The sequence below is a fragment of the Pagrus major genome, chromosome 2 (genome assembly GCF_040436345.1).
Source record: "Pagrus major chromosome 2, Pma_NU_1.0".
NCBI classification, from domain to species: Eukaryota; Metazoa; Chordata; class Actinopteri; order Spariformes; family Sparidae; genus Pagrus; species Pagrus major.
Window position 1 is genome coordinate 14,144,358 of NC_133216.1, and position 22,411 is coordinate 14,166,768.

A 22,411-nucleotide genomic window follows, 5' to 3' on the forward strand; every position below is an offset into this window, starting at 1 on the left:
TTCTCTGCATGTACGTCTCTCTCTGCCTCCGTGTGTGCTCCTACTTATGTGGTTATACTTGAAAATGAGATTAGAGATGAATGTGTCGGGTGAAGTGAAATTAGTGTCTTTTGTATGCAGGTACAGTTTTCTCTGGTGTATATGCCTCGACACCGGGGTGGGCTACAAGCTGAAGCCAATAGTCACAATCCTCATCCTGTGGTAACTATAATAGGCCCACTGTCAACTCCGTCGAGAGTTGACAATTTTCTATCCACCGTCTACTCCATTCATACATAATTCATTCTACCATCAATAATTCACCATGGTGACATTACCAATAATAACACAACAATACTTTGTTTTCGCTGTGTGGTTTAAAATGTGTTGCCTTGGTAACAGAGATGAAACAAATATTCCCAGGAGGAGTGATGGGAACACAGGAACAGGACAGAATTCCCTCCTGATCCCACTTAGTAGTGTTGTCACACTCTCTTTCTTTCTCTCCCTCCTGCTCCGTCTCTCCCGCACTCTCTCCTTTCTCTCTCTCTCTCACATACACACTCACGGACCACACTTTCTGCACGCATAAAAAACTAGGTCAGATAATACAAACTCCTGAGGGGTTTTCTGTTTTGTCTCTTTAGGATTTCAGGGAAACTAATGGAGAGACTATTTTTGGGAGCCAAGCCCGCATCTCTGCGCCGTCTCCTCCTCCCCTGCTTTCTCAGTAAATAATCACCGCTACATTTATGAAGAGGAGAACAGACACGGAGAAACACACAGGCGAGCCACGATTGTCAAAAGAATCGCGGGATGTATGCATGGCTGTGTGTTGGTGCGTGACCGTGAATATCTGATTTTCTCACCTCTGGTGTGTTCTTCTTGAACTCGCGGCTCAGGTCAATTAGTTTCTTCCTGGTCTGTTCGCTCTCGTCCTGTCTGTTGGCAAGCTGTGTGGCGGTGGCGTCTAGTTCTTTCTGCAACACAAACACATAATTTTTATTAGTTTGTTGCACATTTCATCACACTTATCAATACTGTCATTATAATCAGCATCATTCAGGATAAAACGAAAAGTTGTTTTCTGACTAGAAAGCAGACGTCTTGACCCATCTGGCATGCTGTGGACTACCCATACTGCCTCAGCTGAGCTTGGCCAAGTGTTGCGGCAGAACAGTACCACAGCACCGACACCCGCCAAGTAAAACCCGCCTACGCCAGCAGTTTGATCTGCTACCAACATCTGAGCCATTCAGCCTGTCAGTCAATCAATCAGTCAACACTGTGTCGGGCATGACAATATCTGTAGCAATAGACTACTACTCTTACTACAACCACACACACGCAGTTGACAACAATTATTGACCCCTCCCCTCCCTCATAACAGCACAAGTATTAACAACAGCAGTGTTGTCAAGGCTGCGGCAGGGCCCGCCTTTATCCACATCCATTTTGCATTGTTATTAATAGCTATTTATGGGACTTGTTCCAGATGATGGGCCAAGTGCTGACATTAACAAGACGTTCAGGCCTTGTAAAGATTGTATCTCTCTCTGCTGAGTGTGTTGCTGGATTATGTTTCTGTTGGATTCTTGCCTTCTGTCACGCTCACTCACTTTTTTTCCCCCTCATTTTTTCCGTACTCGCTACAGATCATCCACTCACTTATTCAACCAGCAGTACCTTCTCCTCCGCTTAAATCTCTCTCTTCTCCCTTTACTCCCCCCAACCCCACCCCTCCCATCCACCTCCTGTGAGGCCGCCCACCCCTGAGAGTGATTAAACGCTGCTGAAGGGCCGTTATGCTAACTAACACACTAATCATTTAATACACACATTACCACAGGGGCCCTTGTGGCTCAGTCTGCTGACAAGGTCCCAAAACACACTCACGCACACATCAGCCCACCGCCCCACATCGCTCTCACCCCCCAACGCACACACAAGAAAATACAACCCTCTAAAGAAATAGTGTGATCAAGTACTAATTAGGAGATTTTTCCCCCCATCAGCATTAAGTTTAATTCCCTGACCAGCCGTGATCTCGTTTTATCCACAAACCGTAAAAAATATAACAAATGTTGGTCGACTGTCCTCCGCAGTGGGTTTTACGCAGTGGCACAGGACGTTTGAGGAAAAAAAAAAAGTAAAAAACTGCTCACTTGCTTACATGCCATCTTGCTCTCGCTGCCCATGGAGCAGTTGATGTAGCAGCCTGTCTGCCCATGGCCATGGAGCAGCTGCACTATCTGTTAGTGAATTCGAGCGTGCGCAGAAGCTTGTGCAACGCTTGATGAAAAGGAGGAACCTAATAAATTTTAATCATGTTAAATTAATTGTCAAAAAATGAATGCTCTAGTTCATGAATAGAGGTGTAATTATTATATTGGTAAAGATTAGCTACAGGAGCAAGAATATAAGGCCCAGTTGGTTCAAAGATATTAACAGATAATAGTCACTGGCACATATTAATCACAGTATGATGTATTAGGCCTTAAGGCTTACTTTCCAAAATCATTTAAATATAATAAACCAGTGGGACACTTCAGTTTAAAGCCTGAGCTCAAATCAGAAGGCATAAGTAGCAAACAATTTTAGGTATATCCCAAAAGCAAAGAGATAATGCTGTTAATCATCCAAGCTGTGCCATTAAACACTAGGAATTAATTTTAAAAATATAGAATCTCCCTCTGAGAGTACATGATCTGAATCACTACATTAGTAAAATACCATGGAGGAGCGATAGAGTATGTGTGTGTGTTTATGAGTGTGTGTGTCTGTGTGTGTGTGTGTGTGTGTGTGTGTGTGTGTGTGTGTGTGTGTGTGTGCGTGTATTATGTGCACCTCAGGACACAATTTAGTGCATCCAACTTGAAGAACAGTTTGAGTTTGAGTAAGTTAATTAAATCATAATATATTGAAATGAAGTTTGGTTTGCATTACAGTGCCTCTTTCTCACTGTTCGGCTCTTGTATTTTCTACTCTTGCCTCAGCTTTGGGTTTAAATAAGGACACAACCTCACATTGATGCTTATTGAGTTGAAATAAATAAAGAAACAATACCTTCTTTATTAAACTTATCAGAATGCTCTTTGATATGCAAATGAGTCCAAGCGAATTCAGGTAAATCTATTTTCAGTTAAATAGAGTTATCCAAAAGTCAAAGGAATTCAACAAAATAAACTAATCTAATCTTATAAATTGATTAATGAGCTCTGTTTCGGAGCAACACTGAAATAACCACAGTCCTCCACTAGGGTTCTGCATTACGAGGTCATGTGCCAATCCCTGACGCCCTTGATTCTTTCCAATCCCTTTCCAAAACCCTGCACATATCCCAATGTGTTACCAAATCCCCATTCCAAAAAAAAAAAAAAAAAATTCTCACTGCTAAGCTAAATAAACACATCACACATGGAAGAGGATTGATTCAGTGCCAAGTGGGCAAGTAATTATGGGCATGGTCTCAGTAAGGGGGGAAAAAAAGGACCCTCAGACCCAGTCAGGTTTTGACTATGCAGCAAACTCTCTGCCCACATCAGCAGACACACGGGCAGACTTTACACTCATCTTGCTGATAGAGCGTAACATCCACATGCACAATCCCTGCTGCCTTGTTCATACACATCCAAGTCTTACTGACCAATACTTTTCCCATTTTAAGCAACATATTATAAGCACGATAACTTGTCATATTTAAGCACCTAAAGTGAAATACTGAACAAATATGTTTTTGTAACGTTGGTTTTTAGCAAAAATAAAGCTGCGGTCAGTTTATATGTTCCAAAGGTGCAGACTCAAGCTTGAAACACACAGGGGATGTCCTTTTTCTCCTTTTGTTCTTTGTTTCAACCAACTATAAAAACACACTGCTACAAATATCTGCTTGTTCAAAGGCAAATTGGAGGTTTTCTTTATAGGTAGATGGGGGTTTTTCAGTTTATAAAAACAAACGTGGACTCAAAGTGTTTGACAAAGGCTTTTCCCTGTGCAACTATTTTATTTCAATGGCTAAATGTGTACCAATGGTGTCAAACTGACTATGTTTCCTCTAAAACTGGTTTCAGAACATTTACATATGACGAACAGATGCCACTTCCTCACAAGGTGATATTCTCAAGTACATAATATTGTATGAGAGTAGAGCTGCACGGCCCACGATTGTAACTGGTTTATATTTACGCTAATATGATGTTGTAGGTATCAATATTACAGATAACAAGTTTGGATTCTTTGCAGGGAGGACTGTCAGTGCCCAATCGGTCCAGCTACCTGATCCTTGCTAACACCCACATCACAGTTTATATTACTGTCGTGACTAAAGATAGCTGATAGTTAGATTAATAGATGGCTAAACAGAAAGATGAGGACCTTTCATTTTTATAATGACTGGAATGGTGACATCTGTCACTATCCATCTACAGTCATGACAGTGAACACAAACGGCAACACTGAGTGCACACTGGGCAGCCAGAGGGATTGGTTAGAGCCTTTGCATGTTTCAGTTTGAACCAAGAGGTCAGGAGCAGAGCGCTAACAAATTATTTCATTGTCCATTAATCTGTCGATTATATTCTCGATTAATCTATGTCGATCAGTGATTCATAAAATCAACAATGTCCACAACCCAAAGATATTCAGTTTACTGTCACATTTAAGAAGCTGTAATCAGAGAATTTTGACTCTTTTTTACCCAAACCAATTAATTGATTATCAAAAAAGTTGCTGATTAATTGACAACTAATCAGCTAATCGGTGCAGCTCTACAGCAGTACAAACATGGCTTGTAAAACTTCAGAAAACTGTTTCAGAATATTTTCGAAATGCATATAAATACTTAGGACTTTATTAAGATGCATCCACAAACAGCAAGTCAATTCAGTTATTTTGTTGGATTCATAAAGCTCCAAACTTTTGGAGGGGAATACTGTTCACTTTAGGCAAGTCTGCTCTACGGGGGCTCTACCATCTGGCATACCACTGGGACTTTCCTTCCGTCATGTTTGACATCAATGATTGACATCAAGCTAGTTTGATAAACTTTCCAAATTAACATGTTTGACAAGGAGTTGAGACATGAATAAAGGAACTCTAATTAACAGAATACAAAAACAGACTAATTAAAAAGGAGTCTATACTTCACAATACATAATTAATGGAATGACAAGAAATATAATTAATTACATTGGCAAATACAAGCTCTTGTGTTGATGCTTCAATGTAACGCCTACAGAGCAACAAACATGCATGAAGACTTCATGCTTGGGCCCTCAGGCCTTGGGCTTGCTCTCTGAGGTCATCACTCTCCAGCTCTCCTTGGCTTGACTTTGAAACATTTTACTTCTCAAATCTCAAAAACAGTTTAATTTACTGGTGAGTTAATTCATTTAACCGTTCACATTAGCTCCAGCGCTATTTTTAAATCTGGCTATGGCTGGTTAGGACTGCACTGTCTAGTTTAGCAGACGATGGAATATGGTGTGTGCAGGGGAGCATTAAGTGGGCTGTAATGTCTGTGTGATTGCTGTAACAGCCCTGCTTGGCTTGGCTGGACTGGCCCACAGCAGCAGTCCCTGTCCTGGTTCATTTGGTCGTCTGGTCAGCTGTAAAGACGATTGGAACAGATTGCCAACACTCCCTAGAGAGACTTCAACACCGACTTGGCCAAGAAGCCTCCCGCACACTGCTCCACACGCGTGTGCTCTCACATGAATGCACAGACGGGCCGCTGCAGTAACTTGGGGAGCCCAGTCTTTCCACATTCTTTTGAACTCCGTTTCAAAAGAGGAAGTCTGCTAACATGTTCGCCCAGCGAAATTTGGCATGCTGAGCTATGTTTGCAGCTAGGAGGGGAGGCTGGGCCAAACGAAAATGTGTATCTCTCCGTCCGACCACTGTAGTAATAATACTAATCACCGATAACAGTCACGGGTAAACAAATCCTATTACCACTGGCCATCAGACCCAAGGTGTATGTGTGCGTGCTCATCTCTCCTAATGAAATTCCTTCCACTCGTCTGCAGGCAGAGAGAGGCCTTCTATCAGACTAATTCGCTCTAATTACTCTAATGAGCCACAGGTGATGATACAGTGAGACTGATTAATTAAATGGGAGGCACCAATCAGGCATGTCTGATTATGCCAATCATATCGACTACAGACTAAATGAGATAACAGGAGACAGACGCACTTTAATTGAGGTATCAAAACTTCATGGAATTCCTTATGCCCTCACGCTCCGCCGATGCCGAGACAGATAGGCTGGTGGAATGACAACAAAGTTATTGTTATGTACACAGTGTGAAGTCAATCTGACTGCAGCTGCCGTCTGTGCCGACACGGTGACCAGGAGAAGAGAACACCACGCGAGGATTTGCTTCAGATCTCACTCTCTGTGGAATAATTGGAACTGTAGCTGCTAGAAACACTTTGTTTACACCTCGTCTGCAGTCACACATGCCAAGTAGTCTGCCACTACTCCTTTAGTCCAAACACAATGTAGGTTAACTGCCCCGCATTCGGTGCATGTTTTACACATTAATCTAATGGAGTACCACTCTTGAAGTGAAGCCAGGCACAGAAAGAGAAAATACATTCACTTCTTCTTTGTAATGCTAACACCATATTATTCACATGGCAGAAGAGGGTAATATTTTAAAATAAAAACTTTTCTGTGTACAAAGTGAGAGGCTTTTTGTCTCCTCTGTACTTGGCAACATGACACAGATGTTTAAGAGATGAAGTTTTCTGTCCTGCCGCTGCAGTCACTAATCTTCCCTTTTATCTCTGACATGTCTGAGGCTGTTATGTGGTTATGATAGTAAACAGTAAAGGCGTCTGGAAAGATGTCTTATCTGAAATCTACGAGGCCTTCCTCTGAAACTCCCCCTCCATCTCCCTTCAGAGCGTTCCACCTCCTATGCGGCTGACTGTTCTGTATGCCAAACCTCCTGTGTGGGGGTGGAGTCGTGGGGTGGCGGCTCAGTCAGGAGCGACAGCCACGCTTGCTACAACGACACGGTACATGATCACAGATCACAGGCACGCCCCCTCAAAACACAGCACAACAGCAGCACAGATAAGAGACTACAACCCCGGCTGCCTGTCTGCCTTCCTACCTTTGACATAGCAGGGTGCAGAACTTTGAATGTACCAGCAGACGCCGTTTTCTCAAACCACACAGGGTTTGAAGACGCAAGTCATATCCTCCTGAATCTCCGTTGTTGCTTTTCCTCTCACCCATTGGAGTCAAAGCCGCAAAGTTTTCTTTACCACAAGCAAACACAATAGTTGCACTGTGACAACTGAGGCCTGAACACTTTTGCGTGTGTGTGTGCAAACTGTGGGTGCATCTGTGTTTGTGTGCAGAGCGGCTGGGGGCGGGGGGTCAGCCTACCACTCTCCACAGTCTTAACAAGACGCTTGTGGTCCCTGAGCGTTTTGCTCCTTTTTTTGAACACAGATCCATATCTACCAACAGCACAGGAGCTGTCAAGACTCACCTCACTGACGCTGACGCAAGCCTGGATCAAAAACAGCCTTTTTACACCGCAGCCTCGTTTGTATTGATCCATGTTTCTCTGCTGAGAGACTGGTTGTTGTTTTATCTCCCCAACATCCAAGCCTTAACTCTCCTGAAGCTTACTGAGAGCTAGTCATTATTTTGCCCGACCTATTGTCTGACAAGGGGTTTCAGAGGCCAGGACTGAGCCTAAATACAAATATAATGAGACTAAGATGGTTCCTGGCGTGGAGGAAGTGCAGCTCACTTGGTCTCATTTTGCCGAGTTCGAATTTAGCTGGAGGCCTGTGTCACGAAGGGTGAGTGGTGTGGTGGGTGCAATGGGAGGAGAGGGGTATGGCGATATGCTAGGTTGTAATGCATTGGTGAAAGGGCAAGATTTTTCATCCCTGCGTTTACAGGGTGGAACGGCTAGGATATTGAGATCTGAGATAGGATCAGAGGGTAGTGAGCTGTTTCAGCTACGATAAAGGCCACGCATTACAAACAGAGCACAGATATAGAGAGAGAGAGAACCAGAGAGAGAGCAAGCGAGAGAGTATCACACCTCTCATCCCTGAATTAATGCCTCCATTCTGCCAGGAAGCCATTCTGTGCCAGTGAGAGGAGATTGGGGAGGGGATGAGTGCACAGATACGGACTAAAAAATGGAAACTGCGATCATGGAGAGGGGCGATAGGGATTAATCAAGTCTGGGAGAAGAGTGGGGCTCTCCAGGCCCTGAAGCACATATACACAAGCCTGGGTCCCAAGGACTCAGACAACGAATGACATCAAATGCACATAGAAGTAAGCATCGGTGGATAATGACAGGGTCACAGGTGCAGCCTCGCAGTGTTATAATATTGTAGATATCCACTCATGGCAAAACTCGTATACGAGCTAGTCCTTTTGGCCTAGAAAATCTATTACCCTTCAAAACGGAGACGTGTTCAAAGTTGCTCTTAACTAAGTTAAGATCTGATCTGTTCTCAATTCGTTAGCCTATTTGATTTGAAGTAATTCACTTAAACTTCCTTTTAAGGACTACAAGCAGTTTCATGCTATTGGCACAGTTACAGAACAGTGAAAAAAGGGGCTGCATCGCTCTCATGTGCCTCTGGTACATTAGATCCCTGCTCTGCATGATGCCCTTTTCCACGTTTTAATTTAGCCTCGTCTATCTGTTGTATCCAGTAATTTTCTAGACGCCTGATGATGACACATCAGCAGGAGTTGTGTCACAGCCTATAAAAGCAACATGTTCACTTCGACGCATAAATCAAAAGCTTATATCAAAAATGCCCCATTAGGTTAGATACAACTAGACTCATTTAATGTGTCCGGCCCATGCTGTCACTATTTTCTAGCATAGAATAGCCTTCTGACTGAGTTTGACACCCATGGTCTATACGATCAACGTCAACAGAGCATGTCCCGGGGCTAAGTCTTACTCAGCCTTTATGAGTAAGAGTTTTCTGCTCTGCTTGCACGACTTTTGAGCGGAAAAGGCAGAGAAACACAGTGAGAAAGAGAGAATGAGCATAGCTAATCCTTACAGTAATGACAGAATAATTAGCTTGCATTAGGCTACGTAATGGGTTGTAATTATATCATTTATTCTGCATTGAGAGAATATGATATAAAGCCTGCACAATGAAGGAAGAGGAATTGAGCTCAGTGGGAAGTAGGATGGAGCATGTGTAAGAGCTCAGGCTCTTTCTATTGATTGATCCAAACATCAAACGAACCACTGGAGTAATGGGGGGAGTGAAGGACAGCTAAAAGCTATTTGGAGCCTTCACTGCATAAAAGACTTGACCTGTTCCACACAGCCTACATATCAAAACCATCAAACAGCAATCAATAGACCAAAGCGGTCAACTCAACAAACCGTCACCCTACTAAAACATCAAACCCCCGGCCCAAGCGTCAGATGATAGGCTACACTCAGCTTATCCATTACCATCAGATAAAGAGGAGATAAAACACAGAGCCTAATCCTTTCATGTGTCGTGACAGCCACAGCAGCCTCCAAGGCATTCCTTCAGTCTGGCTCTCAAATAGTTTTATGGCGGAAGGCAGCCATTCAGTCAGCCAGCCAGCCAGTCAGGGCTGTTCTGGTCTGTTTGTCTTATTTCACAGTTTACACGCTGTTTTATAGGTAGTTATTATGGTCACCATGGTGATGCCATACGTTTTTACGGTCTTTTGGTCTGAGGGCAGAGAGTGTAATAAACGAAAAAACACACACACATGAAAACAAAGACTCACAAAACACACTCCTGCTGTGGAAAGGTCTCCTGTCCCTCGCTGCCTCCCCCACTCTTTATCAGTCTCACCAAATGCCTATCTCCCTACTTTCTGCTTCATGTGAAACATGGATAGGCTAACATCGAATTGTCCTCTCTCATTCCACATCTGGAGCTGATCAGAGGGCCTCCTGGAAGTTGAGGCCTCTGGGCCTATTAATAACCATACCGCTGAACTCAGGGTCAGACAGCAGTCAGCGGATGAGCCTGTGTCTACTAAACACATAGTCCCTTCCCCCCTTCCTCAAGAGGACAACTCTCACTTTTAAAAATGAGACAGCAGAGCTTAGCAATGTACATCCAGTTTTATGGTTTTCAAACTGGGGATACAGAGACTCCTTCAACTCAAGCAGGAGCTCACAAATTATTCACACAATAAGTAAACAAAAACTTAAGTTTGAAACTGACTATTCATTCGGTCATCCTTTAAAAATAAAAAACACATAAGCATAGGAAAACAGCCTGGGCTAATTGTGAGACGATTTTCTCCCTTGAGTTGTTTTTTTCCTTCTTTCCACATCCCAACAAGTTCAAGTTCAAGGAGACTAGACCTGTTAAAGGCAAGACAGATGGTAAAGTCATCATCTGTTAGCTCGAAAGGTTGACCAGTCAGACAGTCCAGGTCATAGTGAGGTCTGCAGGATCAGACCACCTCTGAACCCTGACTCCAGTCTGACAGCTGCTCAGGTCAAATGTCAGGGAGAGGTTAAGGTACCGTCTGAGGACTCCCAATGAATTTAACAGATACAGCACTGAGTCATTTGCATGGAATTTCCCATGTATCGGTAGACAAAGCCATGGATCAGTCCTACGGTTATTAACTGTGTATTAGGCTAAGCCTGAGCAGTAATAACAGCAGGATAGAAGTGGACGAACTGGCCAAATGATATCACAATTAGAGCATCGACAATAAGATTTAAGTGGTGAAAGTATATGACTAGACGATTAATCGATTAATTCTAAAAATAACTAGCATATTACTTGAAGATTAAAATAATTATTAGTTGCAGCCCTCACCACAATCTATTTAATTACAAACACGATCTAAACTATGATCTTTTTTCCCACTGGCTACAATTTATGTTTACAATATTTACAATAGGCCACCCAATGAAAAGCATCATGAAGTTATTTGTCCAATCAGCATAGCCATGTAGTTGTTTACATCACTCTATTGGTTTGTTTCTGGAGATAATGCAGACCAGCTCTCCTTCCCCCATTAATATTCAGGCTTCGAAACTGGATTTACTGACTGGAAAATAATAGCTCAAAAATCGCTCTTACCTAGTTTCAGATCTAAGTATTAATTGCTTAGAAATTCATCTTTAGATTTAGGTAATCATTACTTTCACTTGGATATTCAGTTCCAGGGGCGATGTCGAGCACTCAGCTGTTGGCTTTTTTTGCTCCAAACTATCGTTATTATAACAGCCTTTAAAAAAGTATTGGCCAAGCTCGAATGTAAAGTTTGGGAACAGAAGTAAGAGGACATTAAAAACCACAATCTCTACGATTCACCTGTAAAGTAGATTATGGATGCCTTTAAGATTGATCACCCCTATAACAGGGAGCTAGTGGTACAAAACTGACTTTGGTTCCCTTAACTTAAATAAGACAGCTGTTTCCTTAAATGATTAAACCTCAAAACCTGAAAATATACATAAGCAGTTCCTCAACAGTTTCTAAGTTCCTCTGACTGAGCACAGCTCGCCGACTACAACCTAAAACTAGACTTGTGAATAGTATACCGACTGCAGAGAACAATTTGTTAAGCATAAACCACCCCCATCCAGCACACACATACACGCACCTGTGAATACAGGGTAGTTGAATCATCATAATCGGTGGTAGTTTTCTGCTGAGCCCAGCCAGCAGTCTGTGTTATTTTTAGCGGGCTGACACAGAAGCAGGCCGTCCATTTACTCTGTGAGCTGGCAGCAGGACCATCACAGCTCTGGTTGCTTTTAAACTACCAAAATGGGAATGAGCTCAACATAAACACTGCAAAGGTGTGGACACTAACAGAGACGAAGTTAGCTCACATTCAGAGCCATTACAATTCCATTACTTAAACATCAGGCTCCTAAACACATGGCGATGGCGGCGTATGAAAATGCCAAATCCACACACACACACACACACACACACACACACACATTAAACCATCAAACATCTTGTCACCTTATAGCTGTGAGGACGACATGTGAAAGTTTGTTCCATCCCTTTTTTCAAAGCCAACAATAAACTTTGCACCTCAGCATTGGTCACATGAGACACATTTTTTTAAATGAAACAATTCCTGCTGTAGCAAATCATAAACTCCTAGATGGACTGAATAGAAGACAACATCAAGTAAGAGAGTAACAGATTGGAGTGTGAAGTGAGGCTAAAGGTTGAAGGCTGCTCCCATCCAATGTGACTGATTGGCTCAGCCTGAAGGCCGGCTATGGATCTCGCAACTGAAGCCATGATTGACATTGAGAGTTACACAGAGTGAGCTATTAGCAGATAGCAAGTCATATCATAATTCAATCCCTACACCATCAAAGTGCACCAATATCATAATTCAATACTAAGAACCATTAGCCTGCAGCACACCAATATCATAATTCAATCCTGAGGCCATCAGCCCATGCCAATATCATAATTCAATACTTGGACCATTAGGACACACCAATAGGCCTATTAGAATTCAATACCTGTGGTCAATGATCTCGCAGGACACTGATACTGGAGTCATGGGTTGACATGGGATGAGGTCTGCACGCAAGGATCCTTCTCAGGCCTTATTTAGCCCAGATAACAGTGAGATAAACAACACTAAAATTAGGAAGGGCAAGTGGTTCACCAAAAAGCTTGGCCACACCAGACGCTGAAGGCCACGGAGTATTTGCTGCAGGAACAAATTTCGGCAGGCTTATGCAGAGGGACACGTTTGTTGAACAAAATGAAGCACTGCATTAGCTTCAAACTCAGCAGTGCGCTCAGCCAAACTTGTCAAAAATGTTTCAAACACTGGCCCCCACTGTGTGACCGTCTGCAGTTGGTCTAAATTATCACATTGTGGTACCTCGTGGAAATGGGACTCCATTTCGTTTTCTGGTCCATTGCCTCTGTTTATATTTCCATGTTAACATCTTGTTTAACTCCTCAAAACACTGCAAATCTCATCCAGGCTCAGCTTGCTGGGTCATCAGAATTTAACAACCGATCAAACGGGCTCTAAAAGCTCACATTTCCTCAGCTGCTTTAAGTCATTTTTTTCACCAAAGTCGTCATTATTCAAAGTTATTCTCACCACACATTTCTTGAGTTTCCTCATAAACTCTAATCCTCATGTACTGCATGTACAGTGTAAAAAGACTCTGGAGAATGGAAAATACAGAACAGAATGATCCATTACTGAAAAATAGAATACATGACTGCAAATTACAGAAGATTAATCAGCAACTATTTTGACAATTGATTAACTGTTTTTCTAGTAAAACTGCCAAACAGTCATTGGGTCCAGTTCCACAGTTGTGAGGATTTCTGCTTTTCTGCTTATCATAAACCTGAGAAATATACCATCATCTATTGTTATCATTATATGACACTGTATATTGTCTTAGATTTTGGATGTCATTATATTATAATGTGATATGGCATAAGTGTTGTCTCTTCTTGGTTTAAAAGGCTGCGTTACAGTAAGTGATGTCATTTTCTGATCTTACCTGACTGTGCTTGTTAATACCTGCCTTTAGACACTACGTCATTATATCCACATTACTGCTGATTATTTACCAAAAAACTTCAGAGACCAAACTATTTTGAAATATTTCAAGGGAAAAAAAAAATCAGCATTTTAATCAATAATAAAAATAATCTTTAGTTTCATCTCAAAATAATTGTTAGCTGCAACCCTACTTTACTTACAACACATGACAACAACATGCTCTGTATGACAATGATCAATGGCAAAGGGATCTATAAAGTTTAATTATTAGTAGGTGTATTCGATTCCCCAGGAAAAAAAATGTGCACAAGCAGGTGACATACTTCTGAAAACCAACAGGTATTGAGTGTTCATAAAAAGTTGGCATTTTAATTTAGATCAACTGGATGAGGGTGAGACAGCTGAAAACATGTGGTAGACAAGTAAAAAGATAAGACCAGAAGCAAGAAGAGCGCTCGACTGTATGAGAATGGATCTGAGGCCCTGGTGGTCTGCACCTCACTGTGTGTGTGCATTCTTACTTTACCAGTCAACTATGGATGAGAGCAGACATTTTTTCCCCTGGGAATGCAAGTTTTTGTTTACTGAAAACCGTGGGCTTAATATTACAAGATGAACAATAGACTATACAAGATTACACTGGCCTTGGAGGCACCGTTTCAAGTGTACACTTGATTTTTAAATAGCGTGGGCATCATCCTCAAACTTACAAGAGGAAACGGCGAGTATATTCTAAAGTGAGCCTAGAGAGAAGTGTCCAGTCACTGAAGCTCTGCTGGAATACAGAGCAGCAGAATAATGGATGCTTCTGTCATGAGATACGCTGAAACTCTATGATGCTGTAGGTGAGAGACTCCAAGTGGGTCTGTAAATAATGCCTGCCACTTGAAAACAGGCCTCTGGAAATTGCCCCCTGTGCTCTTGTTGCTGGTTGTTAGCTGGAAGTTTTGTCTGTGTAGTCACGTTAAAGTGTTTTAGTATGATGTGGTGGGGAATATGAAAGCATTACAGCAAGATTTTCTTCTCCAGGCGATTATGAGTCACATCAAATATAAATTTGTCACATTTTCATGAAAAATCACTTTTTCTACATATAACTATACTTAAGAGTTAGTGATCCAAGCTGGAAAAACTACAGTACACACTGCAGCGTGTGAAGTGCAGCACAGCTGACACAAATTAATACGACTTTATTTAGGTATTGATTGAGCGTATCAAGACATGAAATGTGTTTTTGAAAATATTAGCCAAGACGTTTTTACATTTTTATGGACTTCTTTAACAGGATCAACTTGTGTAATCCTGTTTCATGCAAAGTCTTTGTATGTTTAAGAGCAGCAGGAAACAAAGTAAACAAAGAAAAGTTATTAGGCTAGATCCTCCTCTCATATATTGTGATGTCCACAATCAGCTTGTGGAGCTTAAATTTGAAACTGCTTATAATAAGTCACATGTGATATCAGTTGTGAAGATTCATTATAAATCTGAGAACACAAACGGCAACAAAAAGTAACTTTGCTGTCTTAATGGTGTGAGTTGGACCATTTTCAGGCATATTTCAGTACATTATCCTTGCATATATTGTAACCAGGGTACGTACTGCTTTTTGAAACTAAAATTCAAGCACTTTCAAGGCACCTTAACGAAAACTTTCCACAGAATTTACAGAATTCCTTTATAACCACAGAAATTAATGTATACTGTTCATATTAACTTCGATTGTATGTTTTGATTGGGATGATTTAATGCTTGCTAATTTTGAAGCCAGGAGACAAGAAAACACTTATGACAACAAGATTTAAAAAATGTAAAGTTTTTGGTGTACATGACTGAGATGAAACACCAGATTATGGTGAAAATAAAATCATTTTTCAAGGAAAAATAAAAAATTAAGCATTTTCCAAACCTTTAAGACTGAGTACAATCCCTGTGTAGAAAAGTATTTTCAACTTATGAATGAAATAAAAGCCAAAAACTGTTTTCTTGGTGGTTAACAGACAGGCCTTCACAGTAATTAAGTGATAATTATTTTAAGTCTTATGACCAGGTTTACCTTTGGGGGGTTTTATTCCATACAAGAGGAGACAAAATGATCTTATTGTGTTGTTTTATATAACATTTAGACCATCTTAACTACAGGAGGTTCAAATAGAAGAAACCACATTCAGTGTTTTAGTGTTGCTTCATCTAAAATTAAAAACTGTGGAAACAAAAATGGAAAATGTGATATTTTTAACACAACTTCCACACCTTCAGTTTTCTAAGGAAACATGTCTGTTTGTCACACACACTTTTGCATAAAGCCTGCATTAAGAGCTGCTGACTCCATCTGTTTGGGTACCCCTATTTTTAGACTTCTGTTAAGTGCTTTTCATCTTTTGTTCAAAAACCACACAACATTGGTCATTTTTTTTTTTTTGCCATGCACGATAATACTGTTCAATTAAATACTCAGATATCGACTTCCACAGGGTAAAATACACTTTTTGTATTAAATCGGATAAACTGAGTCTAGTGCAGACACTCCTCAAAGCAGAGTGAGGGTGAGGAAACCGAGCCCGAGTGTGACGTTCACTCAATCACTGAGGAGTTGGGGAGTCGTGGGCCTCCGCTGAGAATTAGAAACTGATAAGGTAGATGAGGAGAAGTTTTTTTTTCCAGTTTTCGGAGAGCTGAACATTCCTCTCAGTCCGATGCAGTGTATCGGTCATGAGGATACACTATAACCTCTTAGAAAGTAGGATGACATAGCCCTGACCAAAGTAGACTGAGGGGCAGACCAAAGACCTGACATGCACTCGTCCTTCTCTCTGACTCATGCTTAGTCGCTCACCACCCACCGACACACAGTGAAACCTCAGTCCCAATGCCAGGTTTTGTCACTGGGCAGAGAAGCGGTTGGCTACAGTAAAAGCATGACGTGATGCCCCTTCCTCTATGCTCCCCCAGCCTGTGCAGCAACAGAGGGGTAAAAATATCCCACCAGTGAGTTCAGACAACCAGCTCATAAATTAACACTAAAACTCCTACAGACAACAGTGGGCCAGTCGCTGAGAGATTTAAACCACTCAGGTTGCCACTGACCACAGCTCCGGGATCACCTTACAAAACCCTTTTCCTAAATTTACCCATTAGGAGGTGGTGAAGAAGAACGAGCTGAAGATCGGTTTTCATCTAAGTCACTCTTTAGCCGTACGCTAACGTAGTGAACTATTTTTCAAAATGGCTCTAGGGTGCGTTGTTCCAGGAAATGTTATGAGGTGAGATGTAGGCTATTAGGCTTAAATTGGGAATTGTGTATAACAGGAAGGTCTGGTCTTAATTTTCCGAGCTCACACAGAAAATATAAAGTATAGGTTTAGGCTCAGCTATTCGCTCATGTCTTATTAAGGTTTTTTTGCCCGTAATGAAGCGCAATCTCTCGAGCAGAAACACAATGTTCTAGCAAACTGCTTGACTGGGTCAAAAAAAAAAAAAGGAAAAAAGAAAAAACAACAGGAGAGAAGAGTGATGATCCCCTCTAAAGAAACTCAACTCTGTAATGGACGGACAGGGATTACAGACGTTAAAACCTCCTCCATCTGTAATTCACTGTCACCCTGCCATCATCTCTGAATCACTGATCCATTTTGCAAGTGTGCGAGACCTTGCTAAAAGCATCACTGTTGCACCCATTTGTGTTTGTAGTGGTGGGGGGGAGGAAAGGGAGGGGAAAAAAAGCATGCAGAAAAGACAAGTTAACAGCTCGCTGTGCTGTTTCAAAGCACTCTCTGTCCTGTAACAACCACCTAGCTAGTTTCTCACACAGGGAATGGGACACACTGATCAAATAGGATTTTAATGAACATCAGCAGTTGGAGCCTGAGGAATAGACGCTATGATGGCTTAAAGCTACTGACATCTAGGTTGGGTTGGATTTTCATCATCAAAAGAAACCCAAAAAAAAAGAGGGAGAGAAAACATTCCTTTGCTGGTGCCTCTCGCACAGGAAACACAGACTGTGAATTTAAGTGCACACTGTCCACTCGATCACAAGGAAGAAGCAAATGAGAAAGCAATTGGCTGACAAGGCCATGTGTACACCATGATCATATCATACCAACCCCACATTATCCTCAGAAACTGGATAAGAAAAAAAAAAGATTCTCCTCTGAAGGCTTTCCTCTAGGAGCCTCTCAGTGGGAGGGAGAGTAAATAAGATGTCATCAATAATAGACAGTGAATGTTCTGAGCAGTTCTGCGTGCACGCACACACACACAAACACGCACACACAAACACACGAGCTCCGACTGATTCCTATCCTGCAGACAGGCCTGCCAACCGCCAGGCTTTTTGCACACGCTCAGATTCACTGTCCTGACTAATCGCTTGTGATAGGGGCCTTTGCCATAATTACCCAGGGCCTTATCACAAACTTATGCGATGCATTTTTCATGTCCTGGCTGCTGGCAGTGCCTTCACTGTCCGTGCTGGCAGTCAATCTACGAAAAAGACTGATCTCAGACGAATTCACACACACACACTCACTCACATGCACGCACACACACCAGTTCTAACAGGGCGAGATGGGTGAAAGCAGGGTGAAGGGCCAAGGAAGAGGGAGGAAAAAAATTAAAAAGGAGGGGAGGGGGAGGTGAGGGAGAGAAAGATGTGAGGGGGGGGGGGCAGGCAGGCAGGCAGGCAGGCAGGAAGGGGGTGGGAGATAGATAGTGAGCAAAGAAAAGAGAAAGCAGTCTCAAATTTTTTACATAATGCATGAACAAGGGGGCACGAGTAGGAGGACCAAACAGGATCAAATAAATAGGAGAAGTGAAGCCTTGATGATGTGGCATAAGTGCGACACAAAGCCCGCTGGGAAGACTTGTTCACTGTCCTTTTGTCTAACCCAGTCATAGGGGCATCATGACCTAAATAAAAGTTTAAATCCCAAGCTCTGTGCAATTTACAAAATGATGTATGAACAATTGGGCTAGCCTACATAATGCAATCTTATGTTAATGACGACGGCGACTGGGGCTGCTCATAATCATAAATTGTGATTTGAAATTCAGCAATGCACGTTAAATGCCACGGGAAAACACAACAGTGCCATTGTCTGCATGTCTTGTGATAGGTCAAACACGCTCTAATATACACAGGCTATATTCACACACTGAATAGGCCCAATATTTTCCTCATATCCTCCCCGGTGCCATGGATCCCCTCCGTGCACGCCGAGATTAGTGGCGTGCGTGAGGCTGGGACATTTCAGGAGTTCATCACAATCAACAAGGTCATGATCTTTCATATTTTCTGCTACCATTTTTTTATTTAATTACACGGCGTCAACTAAACACTGTCCCGTCCCGTCTACTTTCACAGACGTGGCAATGTCTGTGAAAAAACCTCACTGTGTATAATTGCCGTCAGGGGAAACCGAGCAGAGAGAGAGGAGGAAAAAAAAAAAAAAAAAAAAAAAAAAAACGACCGAGTTGATCAACCACAATCACGGAGACGACTTCAATATAAACTGCTCCAATACCGTTAGCCGATAAGGCTGCTAATGTTTTCATTCGCGTCCAATAAAACTTACCGATTTGACAGTAAAAAGCAGTCAAAAAACACACAAGCGAAAGAGCTGTTGTGTGTCTGAGCTGCCCGTCTCAATGGTTGGTGTCACCACAGCGCCACCGTATAATGAGTCGCACTTATTTTTCCCCCAAATTATCCAACCTTACAGCGGCTAAAGCGTCGGGCTAACTACGGCTACTCGCTCCAGTAAAAGTTGTTGAACACGCAATAAAGATAGCCAACCGAAAGCTTTCCGCCAAAGCCCCGCTGTTTTGTTTTTATTTCGGCGCATCCCCGCGGCGTCGCCCCGGCTTGCCCAGTTGCAGTGTCCGATCGATGTTGAATTGAACAAAGAGGATCAATTTCTGATCAGCGAGAGAGCCACTTTCATCAATGTGAGGAAGAGGTCTTGAATTCTCTTCCGAAACACCTACGAGGCGGCCGCCGAAAACACACAAAACACAGCGGCCGAGAGAGACGAGACAGCCGAAGCGAATACGAGGTAGACGATTTAAACAGAGCTTGAACTGACCTGTAGTTGTTGTAAGTCAAAGCGCTTCCAATATTGAAACATCGATCCTGCATTGGCCGCCATCTTGAGACATATTGAGACAGGAATGAGATGCTGATAGAGAGCGCGGGGGTTGGAGTTCAGTGGAGAGGACCGGGCGGCCGGAACACCCGGAACGGATCACTCCCACTGCTCGCCCCCGGTAACAGCTGGCGTACGGAACGGAGTCAGCGCACAGGAGTGTTGCCTTAATAACGCCATTATAATTGCTTAAATAGCTTTTTATCAACATTCAGATATTACAGGTAAATAACCCAACTGGTATTAAATTACTGCTCATTTTATCACGTTGAAATACGCGGAATTGTGAGCGCCACATGTGTCTGTGTTTATTGTTGTAGTTTGAGTGTTCATTATGTATTATATGAAGAGCAAAGATCACATAAAAATAATGCCAGGAGGCTACTTGGAAGCCATATCTAAAAAGGAAAAAAAAAAGATCCCACCAGGGGAGCATTCAGGAGCAATGTTCCCTCTGAGCTGTGAGAGACTGAGCAAGAGGATAATTCAGAGATAATGATTTATTACATCAATGATCAGTGCTACTTCAAAAGTAGATTTAGAAATTAAAAGTCCATTAGTAATAAGTGTTTTTTTTCTCCCTATGCACCTACTTGGATTTTTTTCATCGGCTCATAAACTAATGCTTCTTTTTAAAACAGCTAATTCACACCTGTAACTTTTTCTATATAACTTGCATAAATTGAATTTTTAAAAACAACAAAACAAAACTATGATTTAATTTATGAATAATACATCATTATTCATGTTTTGTAGTGTGTTCTTTGGGCAAATGCTTTTCTTTTTTTTCCATTATAGACGTTCATGAAGGGCAATTGCGAGACAATAATAATGTTAAATATAAATTTAAACCAGATTTAGATTTAATTAGCAGTAATGGAAATAGAATCCAGGCTAAAAGTGTCTGTCTAAATTGTTAAAACACAACAGCCAACTCTTATAAATAATTAAAAATAACCACAAGAATTTGAGTTTCACCATACATTTGTTTTTATTCTTTAATAAAATGGTGGGTCTAGTGTACAAACTCAGCATATGCAGCATAGCAGGGTTGCTGAGGACCTGCTGAACTTGGCCATTTAAGAACGGGTAAAAGATGGAGTGGACTTGGCACAAGGTATCTCCATCTTCAGGGTTTTCTCAGTGCCTGGTTTCCTTTTGCCGCAAAGATATTAATCAAATCCAAATAATTTTGTTGTGTTGTTAATCCAGTCGAGTAATTGCTGCAGCAGGGCAGCCCGGTGGTTAGACTGTCAACGTGCATACATATCTGTGGTTGAAGTGACCTTGAGCCACACACACTGAACCCTGGCTGCTCCTGAGGCGTCACTCCTGCTGACCGTGTCCTCTGACCCCCCTCAGCTTGTGGATATGCAAAGAATTTCTAATCACACTGTATGTCTGGAGTGCCCTGAATTCCTGTGTCAAACTGTGCACCTTAAAACACATCACGCCTCAGCTTCAGCCTCTGCGAGCTGCTCAGGTTTATCAGGGTAACACATCTGTTGTACACGACGTTCTCATTTTTAGCTTTTTGTGGGTTTTCCGAATTTGACTTGTCGAGTGTGTTGTGAGGCCTGGAAAAACCACGCCTGCACTCACACTTTTTTTTTTTTTCTTGAATGCTCAGAGGAAAAACAGAACAAAAATATTTCACTTTATTTATTTTTCTCTCCAATCATTTTCATTTCTTTACACTCATTGCACTTTAATCGCATTCACTAGAAATAACACAAGAATTTGCCATAGATAATAACACCTCTTTCACTGCATTTGTGTGGATACAAAGGTGGGCATTTTTGTGCTTTGGATTAGCTCAACTTTCAGGTCATTACTTGATTTGATTTGAAGCTGTTTGTGTCTCCCACCTTCTACAGTATGAATGGTGCTCAGTGCTCGACTCATATGTAGGCTCAATAGGTAGCTGGCCTTATTTTATACTTCATTTATAGACATAATACAGTGAATTCAAGGCATGCTTTAGTTTGGCCGTGACCCAGTCACATGCTTTTAATAGCGTGTACTGAATTACTCTGTATTCAACAAATAGCAACAGCTGCTTTAAGAGATTTAAGATGATATAAGACATAAAAGCGTCATGATGTGTGTTACAGTCAGTGTCGGTTACTGATTCTTCCTTTTTTATGATTATATTGTTAAAAATATATGAGCAACTTGTCTGCAGTCTGGCGTATGAATACTCTTTGGACAAAATGCTGCATATAGTAACCTGTGTTTAATCGTCCCATTTTGTTCCCTTTTTCACCATGTTAATCAGTGTTTCCTTGGCTCGACCTGCATGACTTGTGATGCTACCTATTATTAAGCCAAACCTGAAATACAGGTCTGAGATAATCGGTACAGGTTTATCAGCTCTGCGGTGTGTCCATTATGTTGTGTTTGTACGGGTTTCTCTTACTCTCACACAAAGAAAGCCAAAAAGTAAAAGGAGTATTACACATTGTTACGCCAGTGATGCTACTGTGAAACAATATATTATGAATCAATAATAACAAGTGAAAGAAAGTGGTAAAATTTGTGTTATTTGTATTGAGAAATGTATCATTAATTAGCCCCCCCCCCCTTTTTTTTTTTTTTTTTACTTTTTACAGTATGTTTCCAATACTGTAAGATTGTAGTTACTGTGTTTCTTAGCTTTGTTATTTATTGTGTAATGCACATAGCCTTTAATGTCTAAGCAGGGCTGGGAGGGTTTCCTTATAAATATGTATTCTGATACAGTTACTAATTACCTGTT

General features: G+C 41.7%; 1 protein-coding gene across 3 annotated transcripts in view; it reads right to left on the reverse strand.

The window, feature by feature from the left end:
* cux1b (cut-like homeobox 1b) overlaps positions 1-19,679 on the reverse strand; it is a 66,473-nt gene extending 46,794 nt beyond the window's left edge. For all 3 annotated transcript variants that reach the window (XM_073482635.1, XM_073482627.1, XM_073482619.1), the window contains exons 1-2: positions 19,594-19,679; positions 849-959 (exon numbers count right to left, since the gene is read on the reverse strand). In XM_073482635.1, the coding sequence (XP_073338736.1) occupies positions 849-959; positions 19,594-19,656 (174 nt within the window). In that variant the 5' untranslated portion in view covers positions 19,657-19,679. The remainder of the gene's footprint in view (positions 1-848; positions 960-19,593) is intronic.
* Positions 19,680-22,411: the final 2,732 nt, after the last annotated feature.